This window comes from Dysidea avara, chromosome 10, assembly GCF_963678975.1.
Source record: "Dysidea avara chromosome 10, odDysAvar1.4, whole genome shotgun sequence".
Lineage (NCBI taxonomy): Eukaryota > Metazoa > Porifera > Demospongiae > Dictyoceratida > Dysideidae > Dysidea > Dysidea avara.
The window spans coordinates 11,050,185-11,078,066 of NC_089281.1; the positions used below are offsets into that span (position 1 = coordinate 11,050,185).

A 27,882-nucleotide genomic window follows, 5' to 3' on the forward strand; every position below is an offset into this window, starting at 1 on the left:
AATTAAGTGTTATTTTATAAATAGTCTTGCTTCTTAATGCAAGGTGTTCTAATAACGATGATGACATTTTAAGATTTCGTATATCAACTCAGTGCAAGTCAGCTAGCTACCTTTTTCAGTCAGATACGTCGTGTGAGTAAATTGTAGAATACTGTGCATGTCTTCGTTTAGCTACGTCATACTATGGCTACGTATGCAAGATAAAACCATTGCTGGCGAGAAGTCGATGTTTAAGTACAGGTTGAATGCAGAGAAAATCTCAGATCCCGGTTGTGGCTCCTTTGGCGCATGCCTAAACTGCATGTCGCTGGGGATCAAGTCACCACTGGGCCTGGGATTTTTTTTCTGCATTCTTCAACGTTTTAGTTACATGTTTATGACTCCCTGTATTCACAGGCTTACAGGTCCCTATGTGGGATAGCAGTCACAGGTATAATAAATAGTCTAAGGTATATGCTGATATTTTGGGTCAGGTAGCATTAAGGGTCGCATAGCTTAACATATGCTCACAGGGTTAAATCCTGTAGATTTAGAAAGAAATGAATGATACTAATTCAGATCAACATAGACAGTGATCATAAGCTAACTGCAAATCCAATTAAGAGATAACTTAGTTCATTAAGCAGGAATACTGCTCTGGATTAGCTACATGTACCTCTTACCATGTAGTAAGGAGCATGAAGATATAAAGTGCAAAAACCAAGTCAACTATGGTGTTTTGAATGCCATTAGAGTGCCTGTAAATATTTCTACAACATTTACCATAATTGAATATAAAATAATTAACTTATCAAGTAATGAATATTGTGACCCATAATACCCCCATATGACTCATAACAGGAGCACATAAATTACTTTAGAGAAAAAATCATACAGCCCACCACATGGTAGGATAATTTTTAAAATTTTAGGATAGTGTAGTTTATGGGTACACCTTTGCCTACAAGTAGTATGAAAAATTGGGGTCACATTATTAGGTGATAAGAATGTTTTTAACTTAAGTGACTCATAATACCCACATATACCTTATAGCTACCTCGAAATGTACTGAGCTGTTAACGGTGAGGTATATACCAGCTCACGTATACCTTTGATGGGATTACTAGACCAGGTTTGTGCTGCTGGCCATTGCAGACCCAATGGAGGATCTAGAAACTTGTAAAGCGTATAAGGTTGTCATGCATGCTGCACTAACCTGCATGGGAAGCATGCATATGCTGGGGGATGGGGGAGCTGGCCCCCAGAAAAAAATTGAAATATAACACTGATCGCTGTTGGTAGCTACAATTTTAGTGAAAAATCATATATAAAATTATACCATTGTATACCAACACACATGTTTTTGTGATTGATGTTTTTTTTTTCTGCTGTAGCTAGCTATTGTCAGACATAGTATCAAAAATTACCTAATGCAGCTTATAATATTTTATAGGGGTTCATGTGCTATTTGTAGGAACTATGTAGATATTCATATTTAGACTATTTATAGCTAATGTATGTAATTTACTATATTCACCTAACAATAAACGGAAATTTACAGAATTTTACTCAAAAGTTAAAAAGTCTCTATAGGTCCCTTTTCCTATGCCCTCTCACAAATATGATTGCGTTCCTACATGGCGCTGCGAGCAGTTATCCGATCCGTATAGCCATCCACCTTGTTGTCATCCTTTGAGTTATTTTAACCGATCAACTGGTTCCCTGGTGCCAGTTAGAGGCACCACAGAAGGTGACAGTCAAATCATAATATTGTGTCTCTGCCATTTTTCTTCCGCCTAGCCCTGATCCGTCGAGTTCAACTGAGCCTTCACTACCGAAGATGCCTTTTGTGTTTAGACAAGGTGACTTACCCAGGTTAGACTTACAAGTAGATCATGGTTCTGACTTTACGGCATGGTAATCCCAGTGGGAATCATACATGAGTCTCTCAGGACTGTCCAAAGAAAGTGCTGCGAAGAAAGTCCAAGTATTGAACTTGTGTTTTTCTCATGAAACTCTCTCCATTGTCTAGAACCTCGGCCTAGCTCTCTGACACTGAGAAAGAAGACGTCGCAGCCATCATAAGCACTATTAAAAAATATATTGACAGCATTATAAATGAATCAGTGGAGTGTAGAAACTTCCGCAGACATACTCAGCAACCCGGAGAAAGCTTCGATGACTTCTTGGTAGCACTCCACGAACTAGTCAAAACATACAACTTTTGTTCAGACAATTGCACTCGCAAGAACTTATGTGACCAAGTCATCGAAGGTATTCTTGATGGTGACACGCGTACGGTCGAAGACTTGCTGCAGGAGAAAGACCTTTCCCTCGCCAGGGCCATCCAGATTTACCAGGCCCAAGAAGCAGCAAAGAGACAATGTGCCTCCATGTCTACTGGCCATCAAGACTCACTGGTAGCTGTACGCAACTCACCACCACTCTGCAGAAAGCCACTCAGCCAAGTGCCATCCAGCTATTCTCAAGCCTGCCCAGGATGTGGTGGCAAACCACACCCTGGAGGTAGACCTCGGTGCCCTGCCTTTAATCTATCCTGCAACACTTGTGGCAAAATAGGCCACTTTGCTAAAGTGTGTCGCAGCAAGCCTGCACAATGAGATTCCACACCCACATCAGTAGGTGCTAATGCATTGTCATTACTCTCCACCATCCACCACATAGCTGCTACTGATCCTGCCCCCAAGATCACCTTGACAATCACATCCCTCAATGGCTCTACATCTGCCACTGTCTTGCCAGACTCAGGTGCTGATATCTTGGCAGCCAGTGCAGCAATCTTAGGTTACCTGAATGAACATATTGACAATCTTCTACCATCAAACACTGTTCCAAAAGCAGCCAATGGCACTGAAATGCATCCTGTGGGAAAGCTGCCTGTACGCCTCAAACTTGGTGACAAAGAATTCTCAGAAGATCTACACATCTATCCCAATGTGTGCGAGATCCTGATCTCATGGAAAGCTTGCAAAAATCTTGGAATATTACCAGACTGCTATTTGCATCCATCAGTAAACACCAACAATGTGTACACTACTGCCACTGTGGCTCCACAAATCCTCGATTCACCACCCACTTCCACTAATACCAGCACATTATCACTTAATAAAGACTCCATTGTTACTGGTGTATTTGATGGTGTTATTAGAGCTATGGATGGTGAGAAATTTCACATCTACCTGACGAATAATGCTAAACCATTTTGTGTAACATCCCCCTGCTACATCCATTTTGCATATCGTGATAAGTTAGCAGCAGAACTGGAATTGCTACAGGAACAAAACATTATCACCCCTGTCATCAAACCCACTGATTGGTGTGCTCCCATTGTAGCTACTCCGAAAAAGCATACTGATTCAATCCGTATGTGCGTAGACCTGTCACACTTAAACCGCTTTATAAGAAGAGAACGACATCAGTCATGCTCCCCAGCTGAAGCTGTTGCAAACATGGCAGCTAGTAATGCTAGATACTTCATGGTTCTTGATGGCAAAAGGGGTACCACCAGTGCCCACTAGATGAAGAAATCCAACTTCTAACTACATTTATCACCCCTTTTGGGATTCAAGTACCTTAGAGCTTCCTATGATATTTCGTCTATCTCTAAACACTATGACAGACGCATGGCAGAAGCATTCATAGGGTTAAGTGGATTTCGATGTATTGTTGATGACAGTCATATATGACAGTGATGCTGCCCAACATGTAACCAGTGATAGAGCCTTCCTTCAAAGATCCGCTGACAAGCAGATAGTTCTTAACATAGACAAATGCCTTTTCTTCCAAAGTACTGTCACTTTTGCAGGTTTTCAGCTTTCCAGCAATGGCAATCAGGTTGACAAGTCTATCACTGATGCTATTGCAAGTTTTCCAACGCCGAACAACCGCACAGACCTCCGTTCATTTTTTGGACTGGCTAACCAGTTGTCCACCTCCACTAACATTATATCTTCACTGCTAACTCCAGTTAGACCCCTTCTGAGCACAAAGAATGACATAAAAGTGCTAGAATCGTTAGTATCATTCCACCCTCGCAAAGCTCAGGATAGCCGTATTTGCGAATGGCCTGGCAAGAAATGCCTACGCAGTTGTCTAAAACCATGAAGACACGCTTGTAGTTCAGTGAGAAATGCCGAAAGCTAGAGTTAGTTCAGTTGCTAGCAACATTTTTAGGCACGTGTTCAATCGATATTATGTTCAATTAATGACATCAGTAAATATACAAAGAGAAACGGGAGAACTCGGAAGCATTACATCATATTTTCACGATATGCCCTTCTACAGGGGTATATGAGAGTAGGATACTCTCCTCAGTATATCATGAACTCTTGATATATATATGTGTGTGTGTGTGTGTTTTGTCTATTCACAGAGAACTGAGCATGCACACCAATAATTTAAGGCACACCAATAATTTTAGGCACACATCCCAATGTAATTAAATTCTTTTTGTTGAGGAAACAAATTTTTCAAAGGGGATTTCTATGGAAATCTTAAAACCCCTCTAAATCCACCACCGAGATTCTGCATCTAGTAACTGATATATTAATGGCAGTGTACACTTTCAATTAAATATACTATAGCAAACCTTCATGGGGTACAGAATGGTCTACAACACTAGAATGCACACATATTCCTTTTTTAGAAGATGTACATGCATTAAGGCAAATGAAACACAAACTGTGCAAGAAACTAATTAGCTAGACATAAGCTATAGCTAATTGTATAAAGTGGTTACATGCTCCAGCAACACTATATTACATGGTTGATGAATATGTGTAGATGTAGCTATAGTTGTACAGTGGCTAACATAATTCTCTACATGTTAAGCCAATCATGCAAGCTCAAAACAACACCTGCTTCTCTCCATGTGAATGTGATCAAATGCTGTAATGCTACTTATTTATGAACTGAAACCACTGTGACAAATCAATCTAGATGCATTTAAAGAACACTTCCCTTTCTGGCTGAAAATGGCACAGTGTACATTATAGAAAACCGTTCACCTTGGGATCATGAAAGTTTGGAAATTTCTGGCCAAAAACATCATCCCAAAACCAGCCTCACAATTCCTTCATGGCAGTATTAGTTAGGTATAACCAGCCTTCAGTATGGCCTGCCGAAACACTTCCAATAGGTTACTATATGTAATTTTTTTTAAATATCGACTACTGACTGACTGCCTGATTGACTGATGCTTTCAGACAAGGGTGACTCAGTAATGGCTAAGGCTATAGGCTTGATTTTTTATTTATTTATTTTTTTACTGTGTGATGCTGGTTCAGTCCTTTTGGTTTGTATACTGTATGCTCCATGGACCTGTGTCCTCCGGCATGCATGTTGTTGATTTGTAGTAGCTCCATGTGATGGCTTCTCATATTGTCTGCATGGTTACATAGTTTTCCATTCTGACTAGATGTCCTTCTCATATAGTGTTCTTCATTTGTAATGCTGTGTAACAGACTGAATGTAACTGAAAATGAAGCGTAATGGCCACTTTGCTATTTCAGTAATTGATAATTGGGGCATGCATTCAGATGAAAACAATAAGCTTGGTGCCATTCTTTCTTCTAATACGGTATGTGTGGGCTCACCAGTCATAATAATGCTACAAAAAATAAACTAACAAGTACAAAGAAAAATTAGGAGTAAATTAACCCACACCTGTAGTGGGCATTTAAGTTTTAATTCAGTATAGACTGAAGTAGAGATCAAATATTCATTACGATGTATGTTCATGTGTAGGTGACCTCCCTTGTTCCACTACTTTTTATTTGCTCAATCTTAAAATTTCTAATTTTCCTTGTACTTGTACATATTACATCATAGTACTTTACATCATCACATCTTTGAACAGTACATACTGATTTGGCAAGATTGTTAGAGTCATGATATTAAGCTATAAATGCATAGTGAGTCCAAACTGCGACTGTATATTAGGAGGTTTGGGCTTTTCTGGCCAAAATTATCACCCTAAAACCAGCCTCACAATACTTTCATGGCCGCACCTTGGCAGTATTGGTTAAGTATAATCAAGCCCAAAAGTGCTTTCAGTATGACCTGAATGCTTCCAATAGGTTGCTACAGATTTAAAAAAAGATATTTAGTAGTGAAGTTTGCACTGACTGACTGCCTGACTAATGCCTTCAGACAAGCATAAATCGATAATGGCTATGGACTACAGGCTTTTTTCACTGTTTGATGTTTCATGGACTTATCTGTGTACTCCTTTGTGTCTCATTTATCTTTGTTAAAGTTTCAATTCATGGTAGCACTGTGTGATTGCTTCCTTATATGTTTTTTTAATCATCTGAGTTTACCGTTGTGACTGGGTTGATTGCACTTCATTTCTAACGCTAAGCCAAAAACGAAGTGTAATGGCTACTTCACTATTTTAGTAATTGATAGTTGGGGTGTGCACTCAGATGAAAACAATAAGCCTGGTACCATTCTTTCTTCTAATGCAGTATGCATGGGTTCACCAGTAATAATAATGTTAGACAAACAAGTGCAAGTGAATTTTAAGTTTGATTAGGCATCAAAGAAATAAAAAGTAGTGAAACAAGGGAGGTCGCCTACACCTGAAGCTATACTAGTAGACTTTAATCCGTAGCTCATAAAAATATTGACCAGAAACCAACCTCACAATACCTTCATGGTGCCTTGGCAGTATTGGTTAGGTATAGCCAAACTCAAAAGTGCCTTCAGTATGATGCAAAATGCTTCCGGCCAATAGGTTGCTACAAAATCTTTATTCAGTAGAATTTTTTGTTGAATTACTAACTGCCTAACTGCCTGATGTCTTCAGACAAGCTAACTCAATAATGGGTAAGGCTATGGAATTGATTTTTTCACTGTTAAACGTTGTTTCAGTCCAACAGGTGCCTTTTGGCAGACTGCAGTATATACATGCAATGCACACATCATGGACTCCCATTTCTCTGTGCTGATGATGCAAGGTGTCGATTTGCAGTAGCGCATGATGACACTCTCATACTGTTCTTCATTTGTAACACTGTTTAATGGACTAAATATAGCTGAAAATGAAACATAATGGACAACTTCACTTGATACAGTAGTTAGGGTGTGTGTTCAGATAAAGACATTAAGTCTGGAGCCATTCTTTCTTTTAGTGTGGTATGTACAGGTTCACCAGTTCATAATTATATAAAAGAGTACTAGGAATTTTAAGCCCAATTAGGGATCAAAGAAATGAAACACTTACACTTGAAGATATACTAGTGGATAGTTCAGTCAAGTAAGGATTAATTGTTCACTAGTCTATTTATACCATGCATATTCTTACAATACCATGGTTACAATACAAAAACAAGTTTTTTTTACCAATTTACAAAGACATTAACATAACCATAAATAAGTTGTTTACATAAGTGCTAATAACAATACTCAACAAAACAGTTCATAGGTAAAGTTCTGTTTACCACACCTGTACTTGTATAAAGGCTGAGCAAGACTATGTATGAACAGTTATTAGCACATAAGATGATGATAGCCAAAATAAGTGTCACTTCAAATATCATTCTGCTACATAGTACATCACTGAGCTAAATGGAGGAACTTAATAAAGCTACTGATTGCATTATCTTCTTTGTGAATGGGAGAAAGGTATAGACTTTGTCAGTACATTTGATTTTTGACATAAGTATTTGTTTTTTTTTTGTATTTATAGATTCTACTGAACCAGCCTGACCCAGAGATAACACTCCTACAGTTTTTAAGAGATCATTGTAAGATATGCGTATCTACCTTTACTAATGCATCGATTGTATGCCAGATGAATGAATTTGCATACATGCATTATAGTCAAAAGCAAATTTTATTACACATTTGTAGTGGGGCTCAAAGGAACAAAACTTGGTTGTGCTGAAGGAGGATGTGGTGCCTGTACTGTAATGGTCTCTAACTACAATCATAAAACAAAAACTGTCAAGTAAACATCACAAGAGATAAATCAGATGTTATGTTGTTGTTATTAATAGTCACTTCTCAGTTAACGCATGTTTGGCTCCACTATGCTCAGTTGATCACATGGCTGTTACTACAGTGGAAGGAATTGGGAGTACCAGAACTAAAATACATCCTGTACAGGTATATAACTGTTATACTGTGTAATGATCCTCTGATACACTGTTCATTAGGAACGAATTGCAAAGGCTCATGGATCACAGTGTGGATTTTGTACACCAGGAATTGTAATGTCCATGTATACCTTACTGAGGAATAATGTTAGGCCAACTGAAGAAGAAATGGAAAGAGCTTTTGAGGGTTTGTTACTGAGTTAAAGAGAGGTCACTATCATTTCCCCTTAGGTAACTTGTGCAGGTGTACTGGTTATCGACCTATACTTGATGCATTTAGAACATTCTGTTGTAAAGGTGATGGTGGAAATTGTGCTTGTAGCAAAGGTGATAACACTGGAGTTATAGAGGTACACGACATGCAATAGAATCATATGCATAAGTATTTATTGTACGTACTTAAGGGACCTTATGCACTGTTTGACCCAACTGAGTTTCAACCACTGGACCCAACACAAGAGCCAATATTTCCACCAGAATTAATGGTAACTAGTAAGTTTAGCTCACAACTATTTCAGTTTAGTTTGTGTAGATCTCAACAACACCTCCACCTCTGCACATCAAAACAGATCAGGTTCAATGGTTTCGTCCAAGCACTTTACAACAACTACTTTCAATTAAAGTGAAGTATTTAGAAAAAGTTAGAATTGTAGCTGGAAATTCAGAAATTGGTAATTATAAATGTCAAATATATAATATTATTAGTGCAATTTTGTTTGCATGCATAGGTGTTGAGGTGAAATTTAAGAGTGCTCATTTTCCTGTACTGGTCTCACCTGCTCAAATACCAGAGATGAATGTATTGGAGGAAACTGATGATGGTTTACTGATCGGAGCTGCTTGTACCCTCAGTGAAGCTGAAGTGAAGATGAAGGAAATTTGTAATCGCTTACCTCACCACAAGACAAGAACACTTGTAGCTATCCTGGAAATGTTGAGGTTGTTTGCTGGTCCACAGATCAGAAATGTTGCTGTAAGTGAAGTGTAGTAAAGCTGATGGTTGATGATCAGTTGTGTATGTAGGTTATAGGGGGTAACATTGTCACAGCCAGTCCCATATCTGATTTAAATCCTATTCTAGTAGCTGCTGGAGCTGTTTTGAATATCACATCCAAAAATGGTTAGCTATTGTACATGTTTAACTGTTCCCATATTTTGTATGTACACATGTATAGCTCCACAGTACTCACGAAAGATAGACGAAAGCTTTTTTGTGTCTTATCGCAAGACAGTTCTTAAACATGATGAAGTATTGGTGTCACTAGTAATACCCTGGACACAAGAGGTATACATCACTTAACACACTATAACATTATCATGTCATGTGTTACAGCATGAGTTTGTGTATGGTTACAAGCAGTCACTTCGTCGTGATGATGACATTGCCATAGTTAATGCTGGAATGAGAGTAGTAGTTTGTGAAGAAGATAGAAAATGGAAAGTGAAGGAAATCAGTTTAGTTTATGGTGGAATGGCACCAGTTACAAAGGTTGCTAGTAAAACTCAATCCAAACTGATTGGGAGGTAACACAGCCACATACTTAGTGTTACATGTTTACCTTAAATTTTTTGTCATAGAGAATGGAATGATTCTTTATGTGATGATGCTTGTTCCAGTTTAATTGAAGAAATGAAAATTCCTTTAAATGCTCCAGGAGGGAGACCAGAATTCCGATGTTCCCTAAATGCTTCTTTTTTCCTAAAATTTTATTTGACAGTGAAGAATGAGATCAGTTGTATCCCTCATGAGCTACTGTCAGCTACTAAACCTTTTCGTAAAGAACTTACTAAAGCATCTCAAGGGTTTCAGGTTGGTTAAATGATTTTTGTTATCATAAAATTTAAAAAATAAACACTAATAGAATGTTGCAGGTAGTCAACCTAGTGATGATGTTGTAGGAAGACCATTGATGCACTTGTCAGCCTTACAACAAGCTACAGGAGAAGCCATTTATGTTGATGACATGCCAAGTTACAAGGATGAGCTTCATGCTGCCATTGTAGTTAGCTCACGTCCCCATGCTGAAATAATTGATATTGATATCAGTGAAGCTGCTGAAGTTGAAGGGTTTGTTGACTTTATCAGTGCGCAAGATATTCCAGATGAAGGAAGCAACATGACTGGAGCTGGGCCATTTGGTATTAAAGATGAAGAAGTGTTTGCTGATAGAAAGGTAAGCCTCAACACGTGTATTGAAGACTTTGTACTTATTATGTCCATCAAAATGTTATATGCACTTTAAGTATATCCATCAAAATTAACTAATGTACACTAATTACTTATATATCCATCAAATGTAAATTAAATGTATATATGCTAACCTACATTAACTTTTATATATCCATCAAAATTGACTAATGTACACACTAACGTACATTAAATACATGTGTACATAGCAACCAAACCATCTGTGTCAATTTAATTTCTGGTTTCAGGTCACATGTATAGGACAACTGGTAGGATTAGTGGTCGCTAAATCTCGTCCATTAGCACAACGAGCAGCAAAATTGGTGAAAATAGAATACAAGGACCTACCAGCTATCATCACCATAGAGGTACATATGCAACTATGCACTGATACAATGCATATGTCTATAGTTTACAATATATGAATTTGTGGATCAGATATTTTATAGTCCTCCAATGTCACCATTTTAACAATTAAATCATGTTGAGTATCACTCTTCTTCAATATTACTCACCATTATATACACTGTTTATATCCAAGTATAGTTATAGTAGATATGTACAGTATGTCTGGGTAAACATCTAGGAGGCTATTGATGCTGCAGCCTTCTATGAACCGAAGTGCCATTCATTTACTGTTGGTGATACTGAAGCTGCATTAGCTACTGCTGATCATGTGTTATCAGGAGAGATAAGGGTTGGTGGACAGGTAAGATATTATAATGTATTGTAAATGTTTTTACTTCCTGTGTTTCTAAACAGGAGCACTTTTATTTAGAAACTCAGTCAGTTTTAGCTGTTCCCAAAGATGTCGGAGAGTTAGAGATGTTTGTGTCTACTCAAAATGCCCACAAAACACAGGTTAATTTTTACTCTGTTTCTGATTACGAGACACTGAACATGTGTAGATGTTAGCGGCTACTGCTATTGGTGTTCCTGGAAACCGGGTAGTGGTCCATGCCAAAAGACTTGGTAGGTACACCGACAAGACTGTCATATAATCATTAAGACAGTTGTCTACTATTAACATTTGCAAAAAACTATCTTTTTATTCAGGGGGTGGATTTGGGGGCAAAGAGACTCGTCACTGTATATACTCTACTTCAATGGCTGTTGCAGCCAACAAGTTAGTTCAATATATCAGCAGTTGTCCAACAATCTTGGTTATGTATATGCACATTTTCAACAGTTATACCTATAGCTAGTTACAAGTTATATACTAGTTTCAAAGGATGAAATAGTTATATTACTTTATAGGTACTTTAAAAGTAATGTATTACGTAACTAGCTACTCCTAACTCTGGAGCAAAACACAACTATACTGGCAATCAGCAAACCTGCATGTAGTATATTACCTATCTTGTATCACTTTAAGACTGCAGGTTCCATTACGTCTGATGCTGGATCGTGATGAAGATATGACAACCACAGGAACACGCCATCCCTACCTTGGTAGATACAAAGTTGGTGCACTATAGGCATCATGGCTGACTGTTATTGTAATACATTGACAGGTTGGTTTTAACAAAGATGGAAAGCTTCTAGCACTGGACACAAGGTTTTATTCTAATGCAGGAAATTCAACTGATTTATCTTTACCAGTAAGTAAATGCATTAATGGAATGCTATTATGTTTTGTCAGGTAATGGAACGGTCTGCCATGCATTGTGAGAATGCTTACTATATTCCAAATGTCAAAGCTAGTGGATATGCTTGCAAGACTAACATTCCATCAAACACAGCTTTCCGTGCTTTTGGCAGACCACAAACTATGTACATGATGGAGTGTGTTATCAGTATTGTGGCCGATGTGTGTAATTTTCCTGTACATAAGGTTAGTACATACTAGAAGAAAGAATATCCATGTTAATTTTGTTAAGGTGAGGGAGATGAATCTCTACAAGGAAGGAGATATGACACCTGGAAACCAACTACTTACTGACTTTCATCTTCAACAAAGCTGGGATGAACTGATGACAAAAATACAATATGAAGATCGCGTTGTAGCTGTAGAAGAATTTAACAAGTTAGTGTGTACTGCTTCATGTTATTCAGGAGTGTAAATAGTGTATCCATGCAAAAATATATAGCCAAGTTGGGAAAAAAGGTGCAGCCTTTAAAAGCCTTGGTGAAAAAGGTTGTATAATGAAAGATGGTGGCCAAGAAATGGTTGCAATGAGGTTAATGCTAATAAATACTATGAAAATTTATTAGCATCAACCTCACTACAACCATTTCTTGGCTGCCATCTTTCATTTCACAGTATTTTTTTTTTACCAAGGCTTTTGAAGGCTGTACCTTTTCACAGCTTGGTTGTTATTGTGTGGATTTCATCTTTTTTTTGTACATACTTCATATTGCCCCAAATCCAGCTGTGAAAAGGGTTTGTTTTTACCCACATTTCTTCTTATCTACAGACACAATGGTGATTATTGAAGACAAGTTATTATTGTTGTGTTGTATTGCATGATTTATTTGACTATTTGTTAATATTATTGTAGCACTCCAATAGAGCAGACATTTTGTAAGGACTTCTCATAGAACACAGATAGAATGCCCTAGAACAATCTAGAATTTCCATTGATGAACAAGCTAGAATTTTTATTTCTAAAGTAGAAATTAAGTGTGGCAAGCAGCAGTGATAGCAGTGGTTTAGGGGTTAAGGAATTGGGTGTTCCGATGACTGGTCTATTAGAGTATCTCAACCACATGATTTTACACTTAGTTTGGTTTTAATTTTGTTTTGTAACTCTGTAGTTTTTACTCTTTGTTTTTCAAACCATCAAAAGGCACTGCTATGTTCGTTGGCCCATGTACGCACCAAGTTTTAAGTTATTCTCATAAGCAGTGTACCCTGTAGTTGTGACAAATTTCAATCTCCTTTTATGTGAATAAACATTCATAGCACCATGGATTCACCTTATACACTCTTTAACTGTACCAAATTTCAAAGCAATCAAAATAGATATGCATTTGCATTTTATAATGATTTACACAAAAGTGAGTGAAAAGAAAAACCTAGGCCCCAGCACTTTGGCCACCCATATCTATGGAAATTCAACCAAATTTGCTGTGTGATGTACCCTAGGAACCATGGGTAATGCATGCATTAAAATTGCGTTTTCTTTCTTCCTGTCAATATATGCATGGTGTGGAATTCCAGCTTTCTTGATGCTACCGTGTGTCTTGATACATATACTGTAGGTGTTCCACTATAGAAATAGTACATGTTTAGTTATTACACAACTGAAACTAATCTGCCTATTTTAGGAGAAATCAGTGGACTAAGAGAGGAATAGCAATGATTCCTACCAAGTTTGGAGTTGGATTCCCTCCACCTCTAAGCCAAGTTAGTGAAGCTTACAAAAGCTATAAAGCTTAAACTGTCATTTTCACAACCACCACTACTACATGTAGGGAGGAGCTCTAGTACATGTGTATACTGATGGTTCAGTGTTATTGGCACACGGAGGAGTGGAAATGGGACAAGGACTACACACCAAGATGGTACAAGTGTGTGCCAGAGCCCTGGGTGTATCCCACAGTAAAGTACACATTAGTGAGATGGCCACCAACACTGTGGCCAATGCTAGTCCAACAGCAGCTTCTGTTGGTGCTGATCTTCATGGAATGGCTATTAAGAATGCATGTGAGAAAATCAAAGAAAGGTTGGCTCCTTATACTAAGAATAATCCTGGAGGGACATGGGAAGAATGGGTATGCATTTAGTATGTACAATTGAATAATTGCATATTGTATACATGCATGCAGGTAGATTCTGCTTATAAAGATATGATAAACTTGTCAGCTCAAGGATTTTACAGGTATCTGATCTTTCCGGTTTGAATGCACCTATCCATGCTTCTATACTTATCCAGCATACAGGATATGAACTTCAGTTGGGAAACGAAAGTTGGCAGATATGTTGACTATTTCACATCTGGTGTGGCTTGCAGTGAGGTGGAAGTGGACATGTTAACAGGAGGTCATCACATCATCTCTACTGATATCATAATGGATGTGGGGGATAGTCTCAATCCTGCTATTGATATTGGACAGGTGAGATCTGCCATGAATTGTTAGAAACTACCACCATTTTGCATAAAGAGCAGTCATCAATATTATAATGCACTATTGTAATTAGATTGAAGGAGCCTTTGCCCAAGGTGTTGGTTTGTTTACAATGGAAGAGTTCATATTTCTGGAGGAAACAGACAAAAACCCACGCGGCCAAATGTACACCAATGGACCCAGAAACTACAAGATTCCTTGTTTCTCTGATGTGCCATTGGAACTCAATGTGGCACTTCTCAAGGGCTCCCCAAATAAAAGAGCTATTTACTCCTCCAGGGTGAGCTATAAGTAACCCTTCAAATATGCTAGATACTAGCTAATTGCTAAGAGGTATATCCATTAACCCATGTTAAAATTATAGTTACTCTAAAAGAACAACCAGAATATATGTTGTTGACAAAACTGAATTCAAGTGTTTTTACCTATTAAAGGCTGTTGGTGAGCCACCATTGTTCTTGGGAGCATCTGTTGCCTTTGCCATTAGAGATGCAATAGCAACTGTTCGTAGACAAGCTGGAGTCACAGAGTGTTTCACACTAGATAGTCCAGTAACTTGTGAACGAATTAGAATGGCTTGTCCTGATCACATCACCAAACAGGTAGAGATGTTTCTATTTACAGTGTCTGATTATCTGCTATACCATTTTCAGGTACTTAGTCAGTGGGGACCTGATATTGCTACAGCTAAAAGATGGAATGTTGTAGTTTAATAGAAACACATTGTGTGATAGTTCAATAAGTACTAAAAGTAGAATTGTATATATAATACCGTATAAAGAGTTCAGAATGTACACACATGGTATGTAATGATACAGCACAATTAGGAAGTGTAGTGAATTTGAGAGTATATATATTCCTTTTAGATTGAGATATTACACCTTTTCAAACTAGTCGTAAACCCTATATACAGTGGAGCCTCGCTTAAAGGATCCTCCATGTAAAGGACACTGTACATTTTTAAATTTCATAAATAGGACAGTTTCTGAGGTCCCTATAGACCTCACAATTTTACCTCTGAAAGATTTCCTCAAAATCAGTTGGTTCCAAAGTATCTACTAAACAGAGGCTCCACTGGAATTTCAACAAGACTGAAACACGTTGCTGTATATATTGTGCAGGAACAACTTGGCATATGATGTAAGTGAAACAGCATTCTCAAATCCAATTATGACACATATACAATTGTTCTGGGAAGCATAATGTTTTAGCAAAACCTTATTATGTATAACTACACATATTACACTGCTGAAAGAGGTCTATAGCCTATAGGACTTTCCGCTATAGTTTTGGCCCCATGAATAAAGTCAGTAACTTGGGAAGGCATCACAGGGATTAGAAGTACCGTAATTTTACTTTCAGTTGTATCTATTATAGTACTAACTGCTCTATTAGAGTATAAAAGTTAACTTTTCTTACAATCAACATGCATTGATTTTATAATGTTGAATTTATTTAGGCAATACAGTTCCTTGCATGTCAGTATAGGTAGAAGACCTAAGCACCATTAATTTTAGGTAGACCTGTACATAGCATACTGAATAGTACTAGTGATTTTGCATAATGTGTCTCAGAAATGGTTCCCTTGTATTGGGCATGCAATAGGTGGTGAGTCTCTGACACTAAGAGCACACCATACTATAAAAGAATTTTTGTATTTGCTAGCACAAGGTATGTCATAATATACAGCATTAGCATAAAGTTCTATCACAATGTATAACTATCAACATCCTGTAACCCTTTGTACATACAAGATATTTCTTAAGTGGAGCTTATGTATTGCATTGCAGAGACTCACAACTTTGTCAACACTCTGTAGTACTGCATGTCAATTCTGGTCATTTTGTTTAATTTTTGGGCTAAAATTTCAGTCCTAACCGACGTGGCTGCATTAGGCAGCAAATAGCATATTTGGGGGCCAGTTTAGACAGGTAACCTTGTTATGCAGTGACCTAATATTATCACAAGTTAAAGGACTAGTCTGTCAGTGTACACAACTAGAATCTGAACAAACAGAAACACATAGCTAGCACAAACAATGAGCTGGTTTCATAGATGGTTGTAGCATATTACTAGCATTCCTATTTTAAGTACTGTGGGTTATAAACTTGGAAATTAAAGCTACACATGGAAATCAGGAATTAGACTATGCAGCATTTAGAAAGACAAGATACACTTAGAGAGTAGTCAAGAGCTAATAGAACTTTCATACAGTAGACTACTCTATAGGAATAATTACATCTAATACAGCAATCAACTGATTTTTGACAAATGGTAGTAACATATTTTAGGCACATATTTAACGAATATAAATGAACACAATACACTCTAAAAATGGTGTGTGCTATGCTCACAAAAGATTGTGTGCACGGGTCGTGTACTAGCACACGTTCTACAGTTGTGTGCTGTTGCTCATGCTTAGCACACTGTAATCCGTACCTTGTCAAATCACATGACTATGGCTAGGTGTACTGCTATTCGAATCTTATTTGAGTTGAGTTTTTTATGCTACTTAAAAGCACAGTGCACAATTTTACAATGATATCTCCATCCCTAAATGACACATCTACATGCAGATGTATACGTGTCCATATATTACAACATGAACAACACAATATCTGAGCAATTCATGTTTGGACACTGGCAGTTGAGCAAACACTGAGTAAGTCAAGACCTACTGATACTTAGCTATATTGTATAATAATGTTGATTAGTACATAGCATGTAGCACGTGTACGGGACACAAATTGTGCAGTAAAAGGAATATCATCAGACAAGAAAGATAATAGTTACATTTACTTTTGGTCACATAAGTGGTGCACATACTGCACCTGTCCTGTCCGGGTCACACCTCTCTCAAAAGAGATGGACAAAAGCAATGCTGGTGGTGGTTGTTTGTTTTCTGGTGTACAGCTAGGCCCCTATAGCATTCTCAAACTAATTTTGATGTATTGTACACTGACCTGCATCAGCTTGAACTTCAACATTTAATTAAAATTTTCTGGCCTTCTGAACTGTTGTCCACAAACATTGCAAACTGAGGGTGCATGTCTACTGCTGGGTCCTCTACTTTTGTCCACCTGCATTCCGAAACCATCAATCACAAAGTAGACACAGCACAACATGTCCAGATACTTGCATTTTTATAGTGTGCTTTGTCGCACTCTTCTGAAATTTTTACTACACACACACACACACACACACACACACTGCACACTCTGACTGGTTGGGAATCTCCCCTCCAGGACATCCTAAGTTCAACTTGTAAAGCAATCAAAAGGGTCTTAAAAAGAATGGAGTAATGCAAAATAATGCTTAGTGTTGTTTTTCAAATGCCTCTCTTGATAGTTGAAGTACCATGAAAATTATTAAACTTTTCTCCACATTATCAAGTCACCACCACCTGGTCTGGGATTTTTTTCTGCATTCAAAAGAGTTTTAGTAACATATTTCTAACTCCCTGCTACACAAGCCTTCTTGTGGGTCCCTAGTGGGATAGTGACTAATAACCTTGTAAATCACTTCCCTGGTGACCTTTGTCTTACAACACTCCTCTTGTGACCTTTCCACAGCCTGATCATTGTACACACAAGATTTGTGACTAGTGAGTGTCACACAGAGCTCTTTTTCTCAAAATTAACTGTCTCTAATTAAAACATCTTCTTGGGATATTGCCAAGTCTGTTTACAAATGTTCCTTTTCTCATATCAGGTGTTACACAGTTGCTTGATGACAAGACGATTCATTAACAGTAGAAACTCAGTGGATTATAGAAGAGGTTGTTGTTCCAAATATTGGTAACACATATTTCAGATCTACTTTTGTCAGTAGAAATTCCTGAAAAGGACATGCAAAAGGGGTCTACACACATGCCTAATCATGAGTGCAGCGGAATACCTATGAAGTCCAACAAACACTTGATAACATTGATCCACATCAGCTTGCTTTTTCACATCATGATAATTACCATACTAGAAGTCCAGAACAATTAATATGCTGCAGTAAAACAATCTATTAAAGCTGTAAGTAATATTGAATATTCTATTAAAGCAGTTACACATTTGTACTGGAATTACGCTAGCATGTACGCTTGTATGTGTATGCATGCATGTATATATATATATATATATACACACTGTATGTATGTATGTATGTATGTATGTATGTATGTATGTATGTATGTATGTATGTATGTATGTATGTATCAGGGGTTAATCTGGGGGGGGGGGGGCACAGGCCCCCTCTGGGTTAGCTATTGCCCCCCCCTAGGTTTATACCTAAAGCCTTGAGAAATGGAAAGGTTTAATTGATCCCAAAGTTGTATAATCCAATGGTCAATATTCAATGGCATCACAGTAAAATTTCACCAAAATTGAGTATATTTACGCCTAAATTTTCAAAATTTTCCTGGGGGAGCATGCCCCCAGACCCCCCTAGAATCTGAAGTGACTTACTTCGCCCCCTCTAGGTTTATATTCTGGGTTGAGCCCTGTGTATGTATGTATGTATGTATGTATGTATGTATGTATGTATGTATGTATGTAAGTATGTATGTATGTATGTATGTATGTATGTATGTATGTATGTATGTATGTATGTATGTATGTATGTATGTAAGTATGTATGTATGTATGTATGTATGTATGTATGTAAGTATGTATGTATGTATGTATGTATGTATGTATGTATGTATGTATGTATGTATGTATGTATGTATGTAAGTATGTATGTATGTATGTATGTATGTATGTATGTATGTATGTATGTATGTATGTATGTATGTATGTATGTATGTATGTATGTATGTATGTATGTATGTATGTATGTATGTAAGTATGTATGTATGTATGTATGTATGTATGTATGTATGTATGTATGTATGTATGTATGTATGTATGTATGTATGTATGTATGTATGTATGTATGTATGTATGTATGTATGTATCAGGGGTTAATCTAGGGGGGGGCACAGGCCCCCTCTGGGTTAGCTATTGCCCCCCCCTAGGTTTATACCTAAAGCCTTGAGAAATGGAAAGGTTTAATTGATCCCAAAGTTGTATAATCCAATGGTCAATATTCAATGGCATCACAGTAAAATTTCACCAAAATTGAGTATATTTACGCCTAAATTTTCAAAATTTTCCTGGGGGAGCATGCCCCCAGACCCCCCTAGAATCCGAAGTGACTTACTTCGCCCCCTCTAGGTTTATATTCTGGGTTGAGCCCTGTGTATGTATGTATGTATGTATGTATGTATGTATGTATGTATGTATGTATGTATGTAAGTATGTATGTATGTATGTATGTATGTATGTATGTATGTATGTATGTATGTATGTATGTATGTATGTATGTATGTAAGTATGTATGTATGTATGTATGTATGTATGTATGTATGTATGTATGTATGTATGTATGTATGTATGTAAGTATGTATGTATGCATGCATGCATGCATGTATGTATGTATGTATGTATGTATGTATGTATGTATGTATGTATGTATGTATGTATGTATGTATGTATGTATGTATGTATGTATGTATGTATGTGTATATGCATGTATGATACACTATAAGTATAGTGTACCAATGCATGTCACACCTAATAGTAATATTGCTATGGCTCACTTTTAAATAATGCTAGTCATGTGCTATGAGGTAATGCAATTTGTTTCCCACCTCCAGATTTCACTAGCATATTGATACCATGATGTCACACTATAGCTAGTTGAGGATTACAAGTATGCCATTTCTTCTGTGATTGTTAATGCTGGTGTTATGTTACAGAACTTAATATTTTTTTGTCTTGTAGTTCCTAGTGCTATTACAGTTGAATAAGTCTCATAGACAGCAAACACTGTGATACTAGTTGAAGGAGAATGGAAGTAATAGGCAGTGGTTTAGAAGCTGGGCTTGGTTCTGGATCAGGAGATCCCAACATCACTGCTACTCAATCACATGCTCATAGTCAGGTCACTGGCAGCTACCATCATAATGATAGTGTCCATGATGGTGCTTGTTACTATTGTAGTTAAAAAGAGTCTCCACAAGAAACATTATGTGTTGTGGCCAGCCTAATGGTTAATGACATTGTTGTAGCTCTGATCCTTCTGTTGGTCCATATTGTGATCCCCATTCACAATCGGTTTACTGGTGATAAGATAACTTTGTCCTGTCAGCTTAAAGGTGTTCTCTCTATTGCGCCCATTGCCAGTGAATTATCTGTCGTGTGCTTAGCTGTGGATGCAGTCCTGGCTTTGAAGAAGCCCTTCAAGTATCATACTCTTACACTGTTAAAACTTAGGTGCTACCATGACACCTATGATTTTCTAAAAATCAAGGGGGTGTTGTTGCAACACCCTTGAAAATAATAATCACCATAAGAGGTTTATAGTCACACTTGTTGGGTGTTACCATTTTGTAAACACCCTTAATTGTTCATTGGAAACCCTAAACAGAGGTCTAACACCGCATGATAGGGTGTAATGTACATGTAATCGCATACAGTTACTAACATTGTTAGAAATGTGGCAGAAACACTTGACTGAAATTTATTTATGGGCCAAGTGATTCATCGGCCCCCATGACAACAGCACCTGCCTTGAATTATCATGCAAGATAAACACCTGCAGTTTCAAGTGAAATATAATAGTAGCTATTAATAGCATCAGATTTTACAAAACTGATACAAATTGCACATCAGACAAAATCAAATACCACCAGAGAGTATAGCCATACTACCATACTAGTTCATGGTTTTAGCTCAAACTACTTGACACTGGCTTCAATGGTGCAGGTGGTGTGAAAAGTTTAATGGAAATTTCTGGCCTTGGTAAGGTTGACTGTCTTGGGTTGACAGGAATTGGTGGATGGCCTATTTTAGTTGCCCAACATATTATTCTGTGTAGATAATTGATTTTTCTGCATATATACCAGGCACTTAGGAGCCAGCACAGCTCTGTAACCTCATGCATGTCTGGATTTCAATTGCAGTCTTTATTTCCCACTCCTCTACAGCCCACCTTCCACTCCTTTGTGAGCAGCTGTGATTCTACTTCCACTACAAAAAAAGTGTCATGTGTATGCGATATGCTCCAAACATGTTGTACATAGCGTGAACTCCTGTGGTGTATGTGATGTGTAGGAGATGATAGTTCAAATTTACCTCATTAAATAGCAAATGTGAACTATTATCTCCTACATATTATTTACCCCACCTAAGTACATTTCATGCATATCACATTTAGTCACTGACTGCACTTGTGGACTGTGCTGTGAACAGCCCCTGAACACCAATCAAGACATTATCTAATTCATCACATATGCACAAATATGCATTTTACTGTAGTGAGCTAGCTAGCTCACTCATTAAAGTTATCTGATTTTCTTTCTTATTTGGCAGGAATACTACAAGTATCTGAAAGGTAATAAATTGATGCATCTCTAGGTGTAATTTCGTATGTGTGCTTTGGCAGTTTTAAATCTAAACCATTTATCTCAAAACTTCTAAAATAAATATGTGACCGGATTTGACAAAAACAAGGATTCTACACACATCCAATTTTCTGACTTTAACCAGCTGTAACTTGATTACTCAGCAAGCTATTGGCCTAAAATTTGCACAAAGTCCTTCCATAACATAGTAAAATACCAGTTTAAAATTGGAATCTAATGGCATACTCCTACATAATGAATGAGTTATGGTAATTCAAAGTCATAAAGTGGATGTGCGTGTAAGCCTTATTTTGTCAAATTTGGTCATTAATGTGGATTGGTTTTCCAAGCAATAGCTGCATAAATGCTTTTCCATTGTGCTAAAGGAAATTTGTTTACTATGCATGAAGTGCTGCACTTCTGTATAATTATGATAATCAATACAACTATATTTCATTGATGAGGTGTAATGGGAACACCCTTTGCACCTACAAGGGTGTTTCTGTGAATGAAATCCCACAATTAAAAGTTTCTTTGATAGTTACGTTATAAGTACAAATTGCAACTTACATATAAAGTGTAGAAAGATAAGCAAGTAAGTGTACTTGTAATCATGTTGAATTACTGTATTTCACAGGTCATAATATATGTTTCCTAAATATATCATCAATGAAAATGAAGGTATAGGAGGAGATCCACCCCCACGAAAGTGTTGGAAATTAACAGCGTACCCCACCACGCACGCTGGATTTACACCCCCTGTAACACCCTTACACTCTGGTGTTATATTTCTTGCAGCACCTTAGCACTCTTCCTTCACACCCTCTAAGTATCACCAGAGCACCCTTTACTAACACCTGAAGGGAGTTGTTTTTAAACATGCAACTGGACACCCCTAAAGGTGTCTTTGGTACACCTGAATTTTAACAGTGTATGACAAAGCCTGTGATGTGCCTTATGATCAGTACCACCTGGATAATAGTCGCTGTTGTGTCCTTACCAATCTTGGTTGCTGATGAGCTGGATGTACAAGCTGAAGAGCTACAATTATGTCCAACCAGTTTTGTACACTTTCTTCCCACAATATTGTGCAGGATTGTCACATCTATTATGGCAATGGGGCAGACCATATACCTGTATTCATTAACATATCAAGCAATGAAGGATCATGACACCCTCATGGGCAATACCCACAACACCACCACAGTTAGGGGCTTCATTAAGAAGTACAAACAGTTCAGCATCACTCTTCTGTTGATCGTTGCTGTTAACAGACTATTAAAAATGCTATGCCCCACCGTAGTAGGTGCTGCTGTATTGCTAGGGTTCAACAAGAATCCCACTTTCTTGGTCCTTGCATCAATGTTGTATTTGGTGGAGTATGTTAATCATCCAATAGCATATGGGCTGATGTTACGAGAGATCTACGAGAATGTCCTCTGTAAGAAGAATGCCATGTGATCAACATGATCAAATTTATAAACCATTTAACTCTACTTGCTAACACGAGTAGTATAGTAGTACTGCTGTTTATTATCCATTTATTTTTGTGGGGTAATTACATATAATCAAAGGAAATCTGGTACATGTCTTAACAAGGTATCTGTGGTGCTAACTGTGAAGCGAACATGATGTGTGTTAGAATTATAGACAATATAAGTAGGTGTTATGTACCGCCAACAGTAATACCTGCCCATTGGTAGTTGCATGTTCTACTAGGGATGCCACAATGGTTGTGACTTGCGATCATGACTCAAAATTCTGTGATACAACCATGTTTGGCACAATATAGACAATAATTGTACCTTATAAATGGAATGTCGGAAGATCTACATATGTATACACATATGCCATTATTACTATACATCTGTATTGAACTTTTATTCACAAACACACAAAGAAACTAACAGAGCTTATGTTAGGACATTAATATATTCTTGACATAAATTCCCTAGATATATGGCTAAATCATGGCATCCTATATCTACCCTCCATAAGCAGTTTATTTAAATAAAAGATTGATGTTATCTATCAACTATTCTATCATGAATTATTTGTGAGATAGCCATTTAACACATTTGGCCAGTGTGTCACAGTCAAAACCAGAGGATAAACAATACAGTGCACAGCCATGATTTATTGTTAATGACAAACTCAGTGTTTTAGATTATGATGGATGACTATAAGATACATGGTAATGGGCACTGCACAACATGGACATTGTATAGTTGATTGAGTTGAGAGGCTAGTTGCTACCTCATCTTTGTACTTACTTGTCTAGTTATGAAAAATGTTGTTACAGTCGGAGTACAGTTTAAAGTGGCTTGATTTCATAAGGAAATATTTCAAGAAGTTAGCTCTTGAGTGCATGTAAAAGCACAAAGTGCATCATGTAATGGGTAAAATACTGTGTCGCTGATATGAATGACTATCCTATGGAGAAACCTACCAAAAGGATCCCCTGATAATCATTGTAGCTACTTGCATTTGGTCTATATAATATAGAAATTTTCTCAACTGGTTATTCCCTTGTAGTTGTGCTGAACACAACTGAAACAGGATTAATAAATCATTATTCAAATTTTTACTTTGGATCACACAAACTGAGTAACCCAATAATAAACAGTGTTAGGAGTAACGCGTTACTTATGTAACGCATTATGTAATATTATTACTTTTGTGGTAACAAAGTAATATAACGAAATACGCTATAAAAACAGGTAATATAACGCAAGCTACTTTACTTACAAATGTAACGCGTTACCTAAGTAATATAGTTACTGTAACGAGTCTAATATTATGTAATATTATTACTACAAATAACGAAGTTACTAATCTCGTTAGTTATCCTCTGAGTAACGCCTAGCCACAACGAAGTAACGAGGCCTACTGAATGAAGCTTATTCATCAGCTTCTTACTTATAACCAAAATTTGCATATTGTCCAACAACGCAATCATGTCACGTGATAAGGTGATAGTTTCACATGTGACAGCTTAAGGCTGTGGACACAAAGTAACATAATATGTAATATTATTACAGTTACTTTATTTTATGGGTAATATGTAACTGTAACTAAATAGTTCAGTTGCAAGTAATATGTAATATGTAACTAGTTACTTTTACAAAGTAACTTGCCCAACACTGATAATAAACACATCAGCTGTGCACATGAACACAGTAGAAGGTAACTCAGAAAAGATTTAAGTCGCTCCATCCTTGTTTCACAACACTTGCATTTTTAAAGATCAGAATGCTCTAATAAACAGTCATATGCTAGCAGTCAAGTATACCTAAGTGTATATCCCCATGCAAAAAAAAAACATACAAAGAGGGAATGTCCATGACAAATAATAGAGCCTATACCTGGAATGAATGTTAGTACAAGTAATAAGCTATAATTTAACATTGGCGCTTTATCATAGTCATGTATTGCTGGTACATTCTTAATTAATTCCTCTTGACTTTGATTAGCCGATATATAATATTGACCTTTTTCAAAAGCCATTGTAGAGATGAAATAGTGCCAAATTACTAGAGTTGAAAGCAATCCATCAGGAATGCGTGCACTGCTTTATAGACAACAAACAAACCTGCTAACTTAGAATTGACACATTGCACTACAAGCAAAAAGAAATGGACACACATTTTTTTACAGTAATAAACACATTAGGACAAACATGACTCCATGATGTGTGGATTGCACCTACTCAGGGCTGGAGGAAGCGGTCCGGCTAGTCAGGCCATAGCCTGACCACTTTTTCAGCATTGATTATAAGAATATATATCTGAGTCGCTGATAGGCACTGATCGATTATGCTGGTGTGTTTTTATGAATGATAGGTTCTTAAAGCATTATGCAAGCATTGTGATAATGCCAGTAGAATACTTACGATCAGTCATGGAAAAGATCTAAATACTCTAATAGAACAGTCACCCTAATAGAGCACTCAGGTATTTAGTCTGTAAAGCTGGCAAATACGACATAATAAATAGCTTTGCAAGGAAGTGTACATAATTGGATGAATATTTGAACACTGCAGCATAGCATGATAGGGTAAGATTAAGGAAATAGCTTAGTGCCTAGCTAGCTATTCACTGCGTTGTGACTTCATCACTGGCTTGTTCATCACACTTATATAAGTTATATACAGTTTCAAATGCTAGATTCATACTGTATGTATATAGTAGCTACAACAAAGGAAATAATACAGTATTTACATGTGTTACAACTATATAATGTATGAAATTAATGTGAACACATGATGTAGCTACATGCAGTGAGTTCAACACAAGTGTTAGTCAATAATTTGCTAGGGAATTTACAGCAGAAAATAGTCTCAGATTTAATCTCAGAGCATGCAAAATTTTGAAAAATTTTCCTGAGGGAGCATGTCCCCCACCATTCACACAACAAAGTGTTCAGCATTTCATAGTGCCTACCCCTTGGCCTGACCACTTTAGAATTGTTTCTGCTACTGTAGTATAAAGCGTACACTTCAGTGGCGTATCTGGACTTTCCTTATTGGTAGGGCATGGCTTGGGCACTGTACATGCTGCTGGGGGTGGGGGCATGCCCCCCCCCCTCCCCCCCCCCCCAAGAAAAATTTTGAATTTTAACAGCTGCAAAATGGCATCTGAGGCCATTTCCATTTCAGCTACAAAAAACATGCTTTTAGATTTTCATGAAGCAGTTTATAACCTGTTCAGATTGTACAGTAACACTAACTCGGAACTTACTAGCAATACCTGATCATTGCTTACCATCACCAACTCCAGTGTCCTCCACCCGTGCTCAACATCCTCTCAAGCTAACTCAATTGCAAACAAGAGTTGATGTGTACAAATACTCCTTCCTCCCTCAAACAATTATTCAATGGAACTCCCTTCAAATTCCTAACATCGACACAATAGATCTTGAAACATTTAAGAACGCTGTAAGTAATATAATATAATATGTGATTGTAATGCTCATTAGCGTGTTGCCCCTAGTGGGCTTTGCTAATTAACAATAATAATAATAATAATAATAACAACATTAGAATAAGACAACACTACACCCGAGGGGTAGTCAGCGCCCACGCAAAAACCCAACATTTTGTACGAGAGTCCCAATATTTAAGTATTTCAACACGTATTTCTGCATTATTTCAATAAATATTTCATGTATTTATAATTGGATTTCTCAGAAAGTGTACGAGAGTCCCAAGACGTTAGCTACCCCTTGACTACACCTATAGTTGATGAAACGCTAGATGAAATCTTATTAGGATTTATAACTAGATATAATGATTATAAACTACAAGAACACCAGGAAGACATATCATTATCAATATCACCAACAACCTAACTTATTCTATAGCTACTCAATTACTCACCAAACTGTCACGAAGCCAACAGTTACGACGACTCTAATCAGTTAACGTCCACCAATTGAGCACGTAATGAGGCCATTTCAGCTATAAAAAAAACATGCTTTTAGATTTTTATGAAGTAGTTTATTTATATATTTAACCTGTTCAAATAATGACAAATTGTACAGTAATACGAACAACATTAAGGGAAGCACTCTCGTGCAGGCCTAGCCTTTTGGGTGCCACCCCTTCGAATTAGATAGTTAGCTAGCCAGGGGGGGGCTTTGGAGGCTGAAGCCCCCCCCCCCCCCCCCCCCCCCCTTCACTTTTAGGCTTTACTTGATCAAATTGACAATATACTGAGTATTATAATAAAATTTTGTCTTAGCATAATTATATGATCACTAATAATATAAAACTACCTTATAAACATCTTTCCAAGGTATTATCAGTGGATTTATGCTAAAGTTTTTATGCAACAAGGACCCGGATCAGCATTGGAGGTGTACAAGATCGAGATACTCTAATAGAGCAGTCAGCTAACTACTCTAATAGAACATTCACTGGAAGCATATAGTTAGTTCTGTTATGGAATTTTTCCAAATCTGCCTGCACCTATACATACACTGAGGTATACATTGGTCTGTTTAAAGGGCTTCATTCATCTACTTGTGTAGTTAATATGTATGTCAATATTTAATTCAGGTACACAATTTCCATTGAAAAGGCTCTCAGA

General features: G+C 37.2%; 1 protein-coding gene across 2 annotated transcripts; it reads left to right on the plus strand.

The window, feature by feature from the left end:
* LOC136268936 (xanthine dehydrogenase/oxidase-like) lies at positions 1-15,198 on the plus strand. 2 transcript variants are annotated; one of them, XM_066064411.1, is made up of 31 exons: positions 2-132; positions 7,554-7,626; positions 7,691-7,748; positions 7,855-7,951; positions 8,001-8,109; positions 8,160-8,286; positions 8,331-8,449; positions 8,504-8,584; positions 8,632-8,770; positions 8,828-9,072; positions 9,123-9,219; positions 9,275-9,384; positions 9,433-9,623; positions 9,678-9,909; positions 9,962-10,273; positions 10,536-10,655; positions 10,874-10,996; positions 11,050-11,148; positions 11,196-11,259; positions 11,344-11,413; positions 11,663-11,750; positions 11,802-11,888; positions 11,930-12,121; positions 12,168-12,313; positions 13,558-13,636; positions 13,705-14,004; positions 14,059-14,111; positions 14,166-14,346; positions 14,432-14,638; positions 14,793-14,960; positions 15,012-15,198. In XM_066064411.1, the coding sequence occupies exons 2-31, from the start codon at positions 7,570-7,572 to the stop codon at positions 15,069-15,071; spliced, it is 4,011 nt and encodes a 1,336-aa protein (XP_065920483.1). In that variant the 5' UTR covers positions 2-132; positions 7,554-7,569; the 3' UTR covers positions 15,072-15,198. The 2 variants fall into 2 exon arrangements, with proteins under 2 accessions (XP_065920484.1, XP_065920483.1); XM_066064412.1 differs by lacking the exons at positions 14,059-14,111; positions 14,166-14,346; positions 14,432-14,638; positions 14,793-14,960; positions 15,012-15,198 and having other exon boundaries at positions 1-132; positions 13,705-13,800; positions 13,848-13,960.
* Positions 15,199-27,882: the final 12,684 nt, after the last annotated feature.